The sequence below is a fragment of the Amblyraja radiata genome, chromosome 22 (assembly GCF_010909765.2).
Source record: "Amblyraja radiata isolate CabotCenter1 chromosome 22, sAmbRad1.1.pri, whole genome shotgun sequence".
NCBI classification, from domain to species: domain Eukaryota; kingdom Metazoa; phylum Chordata; class Chondrichthyes; order Rajiformes; family Rajidae; genus Amblyraja; species Amblyraja radiata.
This window is the reverse complement of record NC_045977.1, coordinates 34,569,410-34,586,398: the sequence shown is the minus strand read 5'-3', so window position 1 is coordinate 34,586,398 and position 16,989 is coordinate 34,569,410. Positions and strand designations below refer to the sequence as shown.

Here is a 16,989-nt window from a genome sequence, read left to right as displayed (position 1 = left end):
CAGTCAAGTTGCATAGGTGTCCGGGAGAATTGATTTTTCATCCTAGTTCAAAAGCAAGGGATAAGCCCAGAAACAAGTCTCAGGGTGATGCTGGAAGAACTTTTGATACAATATCCTGTGGGAAATTAAATGGAAATTGGAAAAATAATTCAATTAATAAATACTCCATAAATAGATGCGGGGGTGGGGGGAATAAATAGAGGTAAGGTTCAATAAATGATTTTTAGAAACTGATTGAGACTTACTTCTGAGAATTAAAGTTTAGATAAAGGATTGAAGATGAACATGGCAGAGCTGATGGGAAAGAGCAGGTGAGATAGTCTAATTTAACCATGATGGGCCGAATGGCTTCCTTCGCTGATTCTAGCCCAGCTATGGTTCTGGTTCAAGTTTTTCCGCAGTTGCTGAACCATCCTTAAAATAAAAAGATCCTCCTGAATAGCCATCAATTCCTTCTTCAATAACAAGGCCGTACATTGCAGAAGACAGACACAAAGTGCTGGAGTCATTCAGCGGGTCAGGCAGCATCTCTGGAGGAAAAGGATAGGTGACGTTTTGGGTCGAGACCCTTCTTCAGACTGAGATGCTGCCTGACCTGCTGAGTTACTCCAGCACTTTGTGTCTATCTCTGGTATAAACCAGCATCTGCAGTTCTCTGTTTCCATCCATGATGGGATGTTGCCAATTGTGTTACTTAGATACATACTGAGTTCAGTCCCTCGCAATGAGAGTACAGTGCTACAGTAAGATGAGATATTGCTGACTCAATATTATAAAGCCAACACTAACAGCACATCTGAAATAGCAAGGAAGGACAAAGTATCAAAGCATTTATCCTCACACTGAGTTTTGTTGTGGATCCGAGCTGTTTAAGATGGACCAGGGTGGCATCAGAGCTGTGCTGCTTAAGGGCCCGTCCCACGAGCATGCGACTGCATGTGGCAAGCGCGACCTAACGTGGTCGCATGAGCCGTACGGCCTCGTGGGGCCGGCCTCGTGGGGCCGGTCCCACTTCGATCGCCGGAGCCGTATGGAGTTGTGCGGAGCTGGTCCCGACATCGCGCGGGGCTCCGAAAAACTGACATTGTCTAAAAACTCCGCGCGGCAACGGCCTCCCGGCCCGCAGCCGCATTGAGGCCTACGCACCGCCTTGACGGGTGTGCGCAGCGTCTCGACGCCGTATGCAGCGTCTTGATGCCGTACGTAACGTGCGAACTTCCCGCGGACTTCACGTCAACTCGTACGGGATCACTCGACCTCCGCGCGGCCCCCGCTTCTGGTTTGGTCGCATGCTCGTGGGACTGGCCCTTAAGGCCCAAGATTACTAATGACTAGATGCAGGCAATGATTGCTCATTTGTAGAAACAAAGAACTGCAGATGCTGGTTAATACACAAACGGACGCAAAGTGCTGGAGCAACTCAGCAGGTCAGGCACCATCTCTGGAGAACATGGATAGGAGACGTTTTGGGTCGAAACCCTTCTTCAGACTGTTGTCCCACCCCCTCCCCTAACATCAGTCTGAAGAAGGGTCTCGACCCGAAACGTCACCCGTTCCGTCTCTCCAGAGATGCTGCCTGTCCCGCTGAGTTACTCCAGCATTTTGTGTCTACCAGGTTAATAATTGATCTAGATAATTATCTAGATTAGCAATGTCATTCTCAATGGCATTTAATGTTCATCCTTCAGGACAAGTCCTTTCCAGTGGCCACACTTCACTAAGTGCAACAGTCAGCTTACCGAAGAGCCCGTATCTTGCTCGCAGCGTTGAAGACCAAGTGGTTCCTCTTTGTTGCAAGAATCCAATGACTTGGCAGCCTACAATGCGTGGAAGGTAGGTGTCTGCCTCAACCGTGTACAGCCTTTGCTTCTCATCAAGCTTTTGCTCCAAACGAACTGGACAAAGACAAAAGGAGAGTTACCGGGTTATTTCCTTTCCCATGTGTAATAGTGAAATAGAGCCCGACAGCGTGGAAACAGGCCCTTCGGCCCAACACCCATACTGACCAACATGCCCCATCTACACTGGTCCCAGCTGCCTGTGTTTGGCCCGGATCCCTCTAAACTTGTCCTATCCATGCACCTGTCTAATTGTTTCTTAAAGGTTGCGATAGGCCCTCCGGAGGTTGCAGGTGTTGCAGGTAGTAGAAGCAGGTACGGAGACTGACAAAAACCTCCGTGAACCGCACGGAAACCTTGGGTGAGGCGCAAAGTCTCCAGAGGTTTCCGTTCAGGTTTCCTAAGTGGGACAGGGGCATTAGAGTCATAGAGTAATACAGTGTGGAAACAGGCCCTTCGGCCCAACTCTCCCACACCGGCCAACAATGTCCAAGCTACCCTAGACCTGCCACTTGCCTGCGCTTGGTCCATAACCCTCTAAACCCGTCCTATCCATGTACCTGTCCAACTGTTTCTTAAATGCCCTGCCTCAACTACCTCCACCGGCAGTTCGTTCCACACACCCACCACCCATTGTGGGAAAAGTTACTCCTCAGGTTCCTGCTAAATATCCCCCCCCCCATCACCTTAAATCTATGTCCTCTGGTTTTTGATTCCCCTACTCTGGGCAAGAGACTCTGTTTGTCCACCTGACCTATTCCTCTATTTCTGTCAATAGATGGGTAGTTTTTAATGGGAGAATGTGAGGCAGCATCTGTACCATCAGCGTGACCATGCTACTTGATGGCAACAGGGTACTAGAGAGAATGCAAACCAGCCCACACAGAAACATTTGCTGCTTGTGTAGAAGCTAAATACCAACATGACAACTGGGAAGAGTACAGAGAGGATTAACGAGGATGTTGCCAGGACTAGAAGGTCTGAGCTATAGGAAGAGGTTGAGTGGGCTGGGACTCTATTCCGTGGAGCACAGGAGGATGAGAGGTGATCTTATAGAGGTGTACAAAATCATGAGAGGAATAGATCGGGTAGATGCACAGTGTCTCTTGACCAGAGTTGGTGAATCGAGGACCAGAGGACATAGGTTTAAGGTGAAGGGGAAAAGATTTAATAGGAATCCGAGGGGTAACTTTTTCACACAAAGGGTGGTGGGTGTATGGAACGAGCTGCCAGAGGAGGTAGTTGAGGCTAGGACTATCCCAATGTTTAAGAAACAATTAGACAGGTACATGGATAGGACAGTTTTGGAGGGATATGGACCAAACGCGGGCAGGAGAGACTGGGACTAGTGTAGCTGGGACATGTTGGCCGGTGTGGGCAAGTTGGGCTGAAGGGCCTGTTTCCACGCTGTATCACTCTATGACTCTATGACATCAGGTGAGCTGCAGGGCCAATCTCTGCTTGTATATGCATTGAGATTCAGTTTGCTTCTCATCATCTGACACACATAATTTAATGAATTGGTCTATCATCCAGTGCTGATAGTCCAGACTGGGGAAGGTTTGTACAGACTGGGAAAGGTTTAGCATTCCAGGTTTTCCATGTTCTGTGTCAGATATAAAAATGATGGATGATGCAGCCAGCGGAAATTCCGCAGTCTAAACTTTCATCTCAACACGAGTCCAATAAATATTTCCATTGTAGTATAAATGTCACAAAGGAAACAAAAGTAGGTCATTACTCATCACTCTATTTATATCACAACCTCTTTATTTTTAGTTAGGACTTTTGAGATAAAGTGCAGAAACAGGCACTTTGGCCCAGCCTAGCCTGTGCCGGCCCAGTACACTAACACTAAGGACAATTTAGTTTAGTCTAGTTTAGTCTAGTTTAGAGACACAGCGTGGAAACAGGCCATTTGGCCCACCCTGGTCTGTGCCGACCAGTGAGCACCCTGTACACTAACACGATCCTACACACTAGGGACAATTTAGTTTAGTTTAGAGACACAGCGCGGAAACAGGCCATTTGGCCCACCCTGGTCTGTGCCGACCCTGTACACTAACACGATCCTACACACTAGGGACAATTTAGTTTAGTTTAGAGACACAGCGCGGAAACATGCTCTTTGGGTCACTCAGTCCTCGCCGATGGACGATGCCCGTACACTAGCACTATCCTACACACTCGGGACAATTTTACCAAAGCCAATTAACCTGTTCCTCTTTGGAGTGTGGGAGGAAAACGGACACCCAGAGAAGTCCTACGCGGAACAAACTGTACAGACAGCACTCGTAATCAGAATCGAACCCAGGTCTCTGGCATCTGCAAATTGTAAATTATCCCTAGTGGATAGGATAGTGCTAATATACGGGGCGATCGCTGGTTGGCACAGACTCGGTGGGCCGAAGGGCCTGCTTCCATGCTGTATCTCTAAAGTCGAAAAGTCTGCTGTATGGTTACCAATGTTGATTTACAGAGAAATCCTTGGTGGAAAAGTTATTTTTAAATCGCCGCAAGAGAAGCAGGTATCTACAAAACAACAGCAATTGCATTTGAAAATGATGCGGAATACTTGAGAGGTTTTGACATAGAAAGTGGAGTAAATCAGAGAATGGTGTTCGCATCATGAACAGGTCCATACTGAATAAGTTGGGAGTTATACAGCACATCTGTTCCACTCCCTGGAGACCCAAAGTAGGCTGAATAGAAACCTATTATCATTTCCATAACAGAATAGTGGTAATCTCATAAACCCAAATTTATTATTTATATTCCCATGCTTCTGAGACCACGTGACAATTGGGCTCAATTTACCATCATAATTCACTTCTTCTGCTGTTGATCTGCAATAGATCATTGAAAAAGTCCTCACGGAAGGTCACACAAAACATTATCTTTGCCTCTTTCACTTCATTGCCGGGGCTCCGAAATCAATTTTGGTCATCGTATTTCCAATTCCTTGCCTGGGCCAGAGAGCGTCCTGTCACATAAAGCAATAGGTTTTTCCATTTGTACTAACCTGATACAGTAGCTGTCTCTTTCATTACATTGTTAAGTGATACAAGAAACGCTATTTTCTGTCCGGGGACTCGGGTTACGTTGGCAGACAGTGTTATAGGACTCCCATGCTTCGTAAACTTGGCTTCCAGTTGGGAGAAAACCATCTGCTCTCCATCAAGACTTTGCAAGTTGGTCCATCCCTAGAACACAAGGCAGACATCAAAAGTCCAATAGGCATGGAATGTATCTACATCGCTGCAAGATAGCGCTAGTGCTAGTGTAGACGCAGGTGATCGCTGGTCGGCGCAGGCTCGGTGGGCCTGTTTCCACACTATGTCTCTAAAGTCTAAAGAATTCACAAGCCTATGAGACATGTGCTAAGATGGCATTATAGCGAGGACCTGTGCCAAATGGAATCAATAACAGCAATTAACTTTTAGTTCAGGTTAGATTGGAGATACAGGACAGAAACAGGCCCTTCGGCCCACTGAGTCCGTGCCGACCAGCGATCCCCACACGCTAACGCTATCCTACACACATTAGGAACAATTTGTAATTATACCAAGCAAAGCCAATTAACCTACAAACCTGTACGTCTTTGGCGTGTGGGAGGAAACCGGAGATCCCGGAGAAAACCCACACAGGTCATGGGGAGAACGTACAAACTCTGTACAGACAGCACCCGTAGTGTGGATTGAACCCGGATGTCTGGTGATGTAAGGCAGCAACTCTACCGCTGCGCCACCATGCGATAAGGTCATAAGGAATAGGAGTAGAATCAGGACATTCGGCCAAGTCTACTCTGCTATTCAATCATGGCTGATCTATCTCTCCCTCCTAACCCCATTCTCCTGCCTTATCCCCATAACCTCTGACACCCGTAGCTGGCCAAAGGCTGTTGTAAGTGTTTCATCTTTCTACTGTCAGGCACAATGGGAATTTTGATGAAATGCTCCCTAACTACTTGCATGATACAGCTTAATAACACTTGAGAATCGCAGTTCCATGCGGGCAAAGGCAGCCCGCTGGATTGTCACAATGACTCACTATGGCTACTTTGAGTATCTGTTATCAATGCATGGCCGTTCCTCTTCTAGGCTAGGCACAGAATACTGGAGTAACTCAGAGGGACAGGCAGCACCTCTGGATAGAAGGAATGGGTGATGTTTCAGGTCGGGACCCTTCTTCAGACTGAGAGTCAGGGGAGAGGGAGATAGAGATATGGAAGGGTAAGGTGTGAAAACGAGAGATCAAAGGGGATGACGACCATGGATCATTGCAGAGGGGAAGTTGACACAGAGGCACCCAATCAGTAAAATGTAATCAGGAGCAAAGTAAAACTAGTCAGAGAACTAGGATGGGGAGGTTATGGAGAGAGAGGGATAGCAAGGGTTTACTTGAAGTTAGAGAAGTCAATATTCAAACTGCTGGGGTGTAAGCTGCCCAAGCGGAATATGAGGTGTTGTTCCTCCAATTGGCGCTGGGCCTCACTCTGACAGTGGAGGAGGTCCAGGACAGAAAGGTCAGTGTGGGAATGGGAGGGGGAGTGAAAGGGTTCAGCAAACGGGAGATCACGTCAATCTAGGCAGACTGAGGCAAAGTGTTCGGCGAAATGATCGCTCCGAGGCTACTCCGACAGCATCTCCCATACACGAGATGCCCTTGCCCTTCTTATGAGTGGTAATCCCATGCTGTCGGAGCAGTCTAGGTGACTGTGCCCAATTGATGAAGTTTTCCAATCATGGATCCAGTCATAGAGTCACACAACACGGAAACAGGCCCTTCGGCCCGACTCGTCCATGCTGACCAAGATACCCCGCCAGGTCATCCCACCTATCCACGTTTGGCCCATATCCCGCTAAACCTTTCCTATCCATGTACCCGTCCAAATGTCTTTTAACTGTTGCTCCAGTACCTGCGTCAACTGCCTCCTCTGTCAGCTCGTTCCATCTACCCACCACCCTCTGTGTGAACAGGTTGCCCCTCAGATTCCTACTAAGTTGTTCCCCCTCTCACCTCAACCCTTTGTCCTCCAGTACTTGATTCCCCTACTCTGTGTGAAAGGCTCTGTGCGTTCACCCTATCTACCCCCCTCATGATGTTATACACATTTGTACGATCACCCCTCAATGTCCCGCGCTCCAATGAATAAACTCCCACCCTGGCCATCATTTCCCTTTCACAGACCCTCGAGGCCTGGTTGCATCCTTGTAAATCTTCTCCGCACTTTTGACCAGCTTAACAACCTGCTTCCTATATCAGGGTGGACAAAACTGAACACAATACTCAATACTCAGGGACAGGAACTAGAACACACCTTAACACACCAGAGAAACACATGAGTAACACACACACACACACACACATAAAAGTGACCAGTCGATTGTACCTTAATATAATACAAGTCTCGATCGTCAATGAGAACCTCAAACTTTCCTTTGCGAGTATGCTTTATTTTTGACATTTCTCCTGCAAAATCAAAAGTAATGGCATTAACTGTGTGCATAAGAGTTGTCAGGAATGTATTATCATAAAACTTTACAGGGCACATTACCAATAGGGAAACAAAAATATATTTTGTTATAGATGCATAATATATTTAAGGACTTTATTGCACAGGTGTAGAACTACATCCACATACCATGGCAACTTTTCAAGAATAAAAGTGCAATATAAATGCAACTGGAGAGAAAAAGGGCTGGGGACCTTGCGTCCGGAAGGCATTAACATTGAATTCTCCCAATTTTGCTAGCCCTTGCTGTCTCCTCCCCTTCCTTAACCCTCTAGCTGTCTCCTCCCACCCTCCCATCCGCCCGCCCTCGGGCTCCTCCTCCTCCTCCCCTTTTCCTTCCTTCTCCCCCCCACCCCCCATCAGTCTGAAGAAGGGTTTCGGCCCGAAACGTCGCCTATTTCCTTCGCTCCATAGATGCTGCTGCACCCGCTGAGTTTCCCCAGCAATTTTGTGTACCTTCCCTATTATAAACCTGGTTTTCATTCAAAATAATTAGTAGGAATGAGTTTGTTTTAAAAAAGGAACTGTACGAGTGTGTGACTCGGTCAACATCTCCTAATACAATCCCAAAGTACTTTACAATTCTGTTTAGGAAGGAACTGCAGATGCTGGTTTAAACCGAAGATAGACACATGAAGCTGGAGTAACTCAGCGGGACAGGCAGCATCTCTGGAGAAAAGGAATAGGTGATGTTTCCGGTCGTCCGGTTCCGATTCCTTTTCTCCAGAGATGCCGTCTGACCCATGGAGTTACTCTTGCACTTTGAGTCTATTCACAATTCTGGCATGGAAACCGGCTCTTCGGCCCACCGAGTCCTCACCGGCCAGCTATCCCCGTACATTAACACTATTCTATACACACTAGGGACAATTTACAATGATACCGAGCCTAATTCGCCCTGAAAACCCGTTCGTCTTTGGAGCGTGGGAGGAAACCGAAGATCTCGGAGAAATCCCACGCAGGTCACGGGGAGAACGTGTAAATTCCATACATTACAGCCAACCACCTGCGGTCAAGTCAGGATCGAACCTGGGTCTCTGGCGCTGTAAGGCAGCAACTCTACCGATGCGCCACCATTGCATATTGGTGAGGAGTGCGATTATTTGGGGATTTTAATCCTACTGGATTTGATGATTCGTGTCACCTACACAAAACGATAAGAACGTGTGTAGCATTTGTGGTTACACAGCCCAGCTCACCAAGTATTTTTATTGTCTTCTTTGGATGAACAATTTTGGCTGAAAGCTTCCGTTTGGAGTAGTTCAGATGAAAATCAACAGCTATGTCCCTCTTGACGTCTGACTGTGGGGTTCCCATGAAAAAGTGCACCACCACCTCCGCGGGAAACCAGGTGTTCTTCTGAAAGAGAAAACGCACTTGTCTGAAAATGCAAATGATCCGTTTGTTCAAGCCATCCCTGGGAAAATGGAGACAAATATTAACATAGAAACATAGAAACATAGAAAATAGGTGCAGGAGGAGGCCATTCGGCCCTTCGAGCCAGCACCGCCATTCATTGTGATCAGCGGTAGAGTTGCTGCCTTACAGCAAATGCAGTGCCGGAGACCCGGGTTCGATGCCGACTACGGGTGCTGTCTGTACAGAGTTTGTACGTTCTCCCTGTGACCTGCGTGGGTTTTCTCCGAGATCTTTGGTTTCTTCCCACACTTCAAAAACGTACAGGTTTGGAGGTTAATTGGCTTGGTAAATGTAAAAATTGTCCCTAGTGTGTGTAGGATAGTGTCAATGTGCAGTAATCGCTTACTGGCGTGGACCCGGTGGGACGAAGGGCCTGTTTCTGCGCTGTATCTCTAATCTAAACTAACAGTGAGTCAGTACTGTACAAGCATCAAAGAAACCAAAATTGTTGCACGCCAACTGTTGAAGCGTACAAAATAATAATTTTCATAGGCAGACACATCGAACTGCAGATGTTGGTTTACAAAAAGACTCATCTCTGAAGAACGGTCTTGACCCAAAATGACACCTATCCATGTTCTCCAGAGATGCTGCCTTACCTACTGAGTTACTCCAGCGCTTTGTGCCAACTTTGAATGGCAATTTAACGGTATTTTGAATTAGATATCTTATTTTTCTTCCCTACTAATTTTTCCTCCCTCTGGCTTCACAATCCACCACTCTCCAAGCCAATCTCACACCTGTATTTTTCACTGGCCCTTGTTTCAACCATCTGCCCATCAAAACCTCCTCCTTGCTTCTGTCAACCTATTCCGTGCCACACTTTGTCCTATCCCCTTTTCCTGCTTGCTTCTCTTCCCCGCTACAATCGGTCTGAAGAAGGATCTCAACCCGAAACGTCAACGATCCATGTTCTCCACAGATGCTGCCTGACCTGCTGAGTCAGCAGTTCTTTGTTACTAATAACTTGGATAAACGATACACTTTGGAGATACAGTGCGGAAACGGACCCTGTGACCCACCGTGTCCGCGCCGACCAGCGTTCACCCTGTACACTAACCTGCACACAATGGGGACAATTTTACAACTTACCGAACCAGTACATCTTTGGAGTGTGGGAGGAAACTAGGGGCACCCGGAGAAAACCCACGCCGGTCACAGGGAGAAAACGTACAAACTCCGTATAGACAGCGACCGTAGTCAGGATCAAACCCGGGTCTCGGGCGCTGTAAGGCAGCAACTCTACCGTCGCACCACCGTGCCTCCCCGAATACATCCCAGTTCTTCCGCAACTCGGCTTCCAGTTCCCAATCAAATGATTTCCGATTACAATTTTGAAAAGGCTTTAAGGTTTGCGGTGATACAAGGCTACGACGTCAACGAGCAGACACTTTAACGACACTTTAACGACTTGCCCGGTGTTGGTTAGACTCTCCAGATGCTCAGTCTTTACTCTCTCACACCATGAGGAGTATAAGCAACCCTTGCCAGGGGGAGAAACACAACACCTTGCACTGTCCGCAGATCAGGTGGTAACCGAGGAATTCAATGTATTTGTCAAACCATCTGCTTATTTTACAAAGTCAGTCAGCCACAAGTTTCAGTCAGTTTCGAGCCAAGTGGTAAAATCAACTGGAACTTTGAATTCTTTCCCTGAAATTCTGTGCTGGCTGGAAATCATTCTCAACCCCCAACCCCGCATGAAACTAATTCAAATGGAACGATGTCTATGAACACTGAATTCAGATGGCAGCTTCCCAAAGCAAACCAGACAGGGGAAAAGGGGGGTTTTACTAAGGTCTCCTTCATGGGGTAACAGCATTAGGAAAATCGTGTCCGTAACATCCTGTACATTTAATACATACTGTATAAGAGTGACACAGCGGGTAGAGATGCTGTCTTTTAGTGACAGAGACCTGGGTGTCTGTACGGAGTTTGTACGTTCTCCCTGTGACCACGTGGGTTTTCTCCGGGTTCTCTGGTTTCCAACCACATGCCAAAGACATGCGCCTTTGTGGGTTAATTGGCTTCTGTAAATTATGCCTGGTGCGTCGGACAGTGTTAGTGCATGGGGTGATTGCTGGTCAGCACGGACTCGGTGGACCGAAGGGCCTAATTCCACGCTGTTTTTCGAAAGTCTAAAATTACATTTTGAACATGGCCCGAACTACATTCAAAGTTCGTTTTTGAAATATGTGGCTGGCAAATTATTTTTCGAATGTGGCCAAGCAGGCTCCTAGTACTCCCTAGTCATCCTACTAGTTCCACTGTTCACATCACTGTATCCCTTCGTTATCACCTCTTTTCCAGCCAACAATGGACCCTTATAGGCTCTACTCCTCCTTGGTCATCACTGATTGTTCTGACCTTTTCCTACCTCCAGCCCCCCTCCAGCGCCCCCCCCCCCCCCCCCGTGTCCCCCACCCCCCCCCCCCCCCCCCCGTGTCATCTATTTTTCTTCCTCCAGAGATGCTGCCTGACCCGCTGAGTCGCTCCAGCACGTTGCGTCTATCTTAGGCACTTTAACAGACTGCTTCAGAGAGAGAACATGATACAAGACTAATGGCAAGCGATGAACAGAGTGGCAGAGTGCTACAGCTTGAAGCACCGGTGATCCAGGTCCAGTTCTGTGTACTTGGAACATAGACACAAAATGCTGGGGTAACTCAGCGGGACAGGCAGCATCTCCTGAGAGAAGGAATGGGTGACGTTTGGGGTCAAGACTCTTCTTCAGGCTTCTTCTGCATGGTGTTTGTCCACTCGCTCTATGACGGCGTGGCTCTTCTGTGGGTACTCCAGCTCCTCACCATTTCTCTAAGACGTGCTGGTTGCTGGGTTCATTGGCCACTGTAAAATGGTCCAGGTGCTGGATGGTACAATCTAGGAAGAGCTGACGGGAGTGCGGGGGGGAACGGGATACAGGGAAAGTTAAGGATGGAACTGGATCTCACTGTGAGCCGGCATAAACTCGATGGGCTGAATGGTTTCCTCCCTTGTCTTGAGGGCAAACGATAAAGACATCTCCAGCTTCAGGTGAGAAGGAGCCAGATATAGAATCAGTTTGTTACTGAAATCTTCTTGGTGGCCACCAGTGATGTGGTCTTTGCTCTGCCCTGACGTTGCAGATGTAATAGGCAGCGAATGTTAGTGTGGACACCATGCAGATGCCTCAAACACTGCAATCACAGATCACCCAGAGGTCATTAAGGCCGCTATCCCCTCTCTCTTTTAATGTAGTTTAGTTTAGTTTAGAGATACAGCGCAGAAACAAGCCCTTTGGACCACCAAGTCTGCACTGACCAGCGATCCCCGTACACTAGCACTGTCCTACACACTAGGGAACACTTACAAATTTTACCCAAGCCAATTAACCTACAAACCTTTGGAGAGTGGGAGGAAACCGGAGCAACCGGCGAAAAGCCACGCAGTCACAAGGTGAGCGCACAAACTCTGTTCAGACAAGCACCCGTAGTCAGGATCGAACCCGGGTCTCTGGTGCGGTAAAGCAGCAACTCTACCGCTGCGCCACCGTGCCACCCTGCATCTTACTTCCTGCATCTTGTTCTCCTCCACATCCCACCGCCCATTCTCCCAGTGACGATGTATATTATAAAGGGAATGCCTCCAAATGAACTCATGTCTGGTCGGATCGGGTTTCCAGGGAAGGGCGGTTCAGCAGCTGCTACAAAACACCATGCACAGTTAGGTCATGTTCAACCGCTCTAGAAAGGACCATGACCACACAGAAGTATTGGCAACGGGTGGAAGTCTAACTGCAAACTAACCTGGAAATTGCCGATGATCACAGCCTATTTTGTACGAGAGCCAAACAGTTGTCCAGCCTTGGAACTAATAGGCACTTAGAAACATAGAAAATAGGTGCAGGAGGAGGCCATTGGGCCCTTCATCGCTGACGGTCGATCCAGCTCGAGGTTTTCCAGGCGAGTGCCCTCGAGCTTGAAGGTCGAAGACACTCGTCTGATCTCGCGGATTAGGTTGCCGCAGTGGGACAGCCCCTTTACTCCAGCACTACAGTATATGGTACTGTATACAGCTCTCACTTCAAGCAACAGGGAAGTAATTCATTCCAGTTATTGGAACGATTCTGTTGGGGACCTACCCATTTCTTCAATGCAATTGCCTTTCAAAATAATGCCGAGGTAGCTCTGAGGCGTAAGGCTGGCAGTGACTTTGGCTGGAGAGTTGTATTTTGTCGAGTATGGAATGAGAACGTTACCTGCGTGGCGTAGGAGTAAGCTGCCTCCAGCAGATATTGGTGTAGTCCTTTGTCTCGTTTGATGAGCATAACTGATGCTTCAGCAGGGCCAGACAGTGGGAACGCAAGGCCAGAACTTCCGGAAGGGTATGACATCTCAGAACAAATCTGCCACCCAATTTGTCTGGAAACTGCATGGGAAAACAAAATATCGTTTAAAAGCCACTCCCTCTTCTCCCCTCTCCCTACGGGCGAAAAGTATCGAAGTGCGAAAACGCACACCTCCAGATTCATGACCACAAGAAATTGCACCAAATTGTGGACGCAGCCCAGACCGTCACACAAACCACCCTCCCTTCTATTGACTCCATTTGTACCTCATGCTGCCACGGCAAGGCCAGCAGCATTATCAAGGACGAGTCACATCCGGGCCACTACCTCTTCTCTCCTCTCCCATCAGTCAAAAGGTATTGAAGTGTGAAAACGCACACCACCAGATTCAGTTATCACCATATACTGTAGCACTTCGCCTAACACCTCTGCTTGGTTCGCAATAACCAACTTGATCTTCCGGTGACTCAACACTTCAACTCTCCCTCCCATTCCGAATCCGACCTTTCTGTCCTGGGCCTCCTCCATGGCCAGAGTGATGCCCACCATAAATTGGAGGAGCAGCCCCTCATATTTCGCTTGGGTAGTTTACATCCCAGCGGTATGAACATTGACTTCTCCAATTTCAGGTAGTCCCTGCTTTCTCCCCCTTTCCCCTTCCCTTTCCCAGCTCTCCTACAGCCCACTGTCTCCGCCTCTTCCTTTCTTCGATAAACCGCGACCGAAACACAGAATGTCATAGGGGTATGGAGAGAAGGCAGGTACAGGATACTGAGTTGGATGATCAGCCATGGTCATATTGAATGGCGGTGCAGGCTCGAAGAGCCGAATGGCCTACTCCTGCACCTATTTTCTATGTTTCTATGTTCACTGTCCATATCTCAGCTCATCGACTTCTAGAGCACATGTCTTCTAGATTGGCCACCCTACCACATTCTACCACCCCCAAACCTGAGGCTGATCAAATCCCTGTAACCCATATCCTGCTCAGCGGTGCGGTAGCTAGCCTATAATGGATTCCAGTTAGGCAATGTTTCAATCCTGAAACCCACATGCACACATAACATTCCGCCTCTAATGGAATTCCAACCTAAAACAGCAAGTTCTCAAGAATTGTGTGGGAAGGAACTGCAGATGCTGGTTAACACCGAAGATGGACACAAAATGCTGGAGTAACTCAGCGGGACAGGCAGCATCTCTGGAGAGAAGGAGCGGGTGACGTTTCAGGTCTGAAGAAGGGTCTCGGTTCAAGAAACTCAGTCGGAAAGCAAAATGATCAATCGCAGGTCTATCAGTTAGTACTGGGGAGAGGTCACCAGTCTGAAGCATTAACTCTACGGATGCTGCCTGGTCTGCTGAGATTTTCTCCAGCTTTTTTCCCTTCTTACTTAAAATTCCCAGCATTTCTGTCCTCTCTACCAGATGTACACAGTGGGAGTTATCCACACACCACTATTTCTGGCCACATGTCCATTCCCAGCCTAAATCAGGCCCATGTGGGGGTCTCTCCATATCCATCACTGAATAGTTTCTGCTACAAGAGAGGGGTGATACAACACGGAATCTAACCACCATCATTAATTGAAAAAAGAGTAACAGAGATGGGCTAAATGTAACAACATCTTTGCTGCAGTCTCTTTCTCTGATCACTTATCACTTTCTAAACAATCGCTAATGGGCCTGTCCCACTCACGCGACTTTATCGGCGACTGCCGGCACCCGGTCATAGGTCGTTGCAGGTCGCCGAAAATGTTCAACATGAGGCGACCAAAAAGACGCTGCGACTCTTTGGGTGACTTTGGAGAGAGACTACTCACGACCATACAGGCGACACCCTGGCGACATGTCACGGGGTGAAGCCTGTATGGTCGTGAGTAGTCGCCCAAAGAGTTGTACCTTGTTCTGGTCGCCGCTGGATTTTTAACATGTTGAAGATTTTCGGCGACCTGCTGCGACTATGACGGGTGCCGGCAAGTCGTCTAAAAAATTGCGTAAGTGGGACAGGCCCTTTACATTAGAAGTACCAACATCTAAACTGTTGACTGTTGTTCTTACTGCACTAGATGCACGGCATAAACAGCATTGAGGACACAAACAGGCGAACCAACTAAATGTGGACACCAGATTGGGAAAGGCGCTGTGCACGTTCACTCCACTTCCTCCAATTATATTTCCAGCACAGCGCCAGACAGCCAGATTTGATTATGACCTCGAGTGCTGTCTGTGTGGAGTTTACACGTTCTCCACGCAACCACGTGGCGCATCTGGTGGAACCGTTTCCTCACAGTGCCAGAGTCCTGGGTTCAACCTTGACCTCGGGTACTGTCTGTGTGGAGTTTGCACGTTTTCCTTGCGATAGTGTGGGTTTCCTCCGGGTGCTCCAGTTTCCTCCCACATCCCCAAGATGTGTGGGTTTGTAGGTTAATTGTCGCTGGTGGTTAGGGAGTGGATGCGGAAATGGGATAACACAGAACTAATGTGAATGGATGATTAATGTTTGGCATGGACTCCGTGGGCCAAAGGGCCCGTTTCCCTGCTGTATCTTTCAATGAGCTACTGCCTTACAGCGCCAGAGACCCGGGTTCAATCCTGACTTTGGGTGCTTGTCTGTACGGAGTTTACACGTTCTGCCCGTGACCTGCGTGGGTTTTCTACGAGATAGACAATAGACAATAGACAATAGGTGCAGAAGTTGGCCATTCGGCCATTCGAGCCAGTACCGCCATTGGCTGATTATCCTCAATCAGTATCCCGATCTTCGGTTTCCTCCCACACTCCAAACGCCTACAGGTTTGTAGGTTTATTGGCCTGGTGTAAATGTAAAAAACTGTCCATTTTGTGTGTAGGGTAGTGTTAATGTGCGGGATCACTAGTTGGTGCGGATTCGGTAGGCCGAAGGGCCTGTTTCCGCATCGTATCTCTATACTAAACTAAACTAATCAAACATATTTTAACATGAATTTCAGGCGTAAGAGTTTTCCTCTCATGGGAAGATATGACTAAACATTGTCAAAGTCCAGTGTGCGTGGACAGCACAGCAGGACATGTGCACCCAATTTTACATTTACAGAGCCTAAAATTGCTTCGTAATCCCTCATGTTCCAAGACAAGAGACTCAAGCTGATTACTAATCCACACAATTCCACGTTCCATAATGGAACGCCAACACATTGTAAAGAAAAATTACTGATTATTAGTAGGGCACATTTGTTGAGACAGTAAATAAACAGTGTAAAATATAGCGAGTGAGTAAAATAAGCACGTGTTTCTGGTTAAGTCTTTGATTAAGTCCTTCACTGCAAAAAAAAAAGTAGACTTTGATCTTCTGCCAGAGCCCTGTTATGACAGTTGGCATTTATCAAGTATAATGCTTATTATTTCCAGAAACACAGCTGCAAACCTGTTGCCATGCAGTTGGAAATTACTGTTAAATAAACTGGAGATGGTGGCACTGAAGGGTGAACATGTTTCTAAATCACAGCACATTCATACTGTTTACTGAAGACTAATATTTTCAGACCACATTAGTTCTATGCAAATAGAGTACAAACATTGCGTACGATATCACCGGAGGAATAGTTTAGTTTAGTTTAGTTTAGAGATACAGCGTGGATACACAGAGTCCGCGCCGACCAGCGATCCCCACACATTAACACTATCCTATCCTACACAGAGGGGAGCATTTTATATTTATGCCAAGCCAATTAATCTACAAACCTGTATGTCTTTAGAGTGTTAGAGGAAACCAAAGATCTTGGAGAAAACCCACGCAGGTCACGGGGAGAGGATACAAAGTCCATACAGCCAAGCTTATCTGTAGTAAGGATCGAACCCGGGGCTCTGGCACTGTAAGGCAGTAGTTGTACCATGCCGCCCAATAGATCAGGTAA

The 16,989-nt window shown here is 47.6% G+C and overlaps 1 protein-coding gene across 1 annotated transcript in view; it reads right to left on the bottom strand.

Moving 5' to 3' along the window:
* The window catches only part of LOC116985893, a 235,103-nt gene that overhangs the window by 118,131 nt on the left and 99,983 nt on the right, over window positions 1–16,989 (bottom strand). The window contains exons 21-25 of the mRNA XM_033041007.1: window positions 13,010–13,179; window positions 8,553–8,712; window positions 7,231–7,310; window positions 4,861–5,041; window positions 1,740–1,895 (exon numbers count right to left, since the gene is read on the bottom strand). Of these exons, the coding sequence (XP_032896898.1) occupies window positions 1,740–1,895; window positions 4,861–5,041; window positions 7,231–7,310; window positions 8,553–8,712; window positions 13,010–13,179 (747 nt within the window). The remainder of the gene's footprint in view (window positions 1–1,739; window positions 1,896–4,860; window positions 5,042–7,230; window positions 7,311–8,552; window positions 8,713–13,009; window positions 13,180–16,989) is intronic.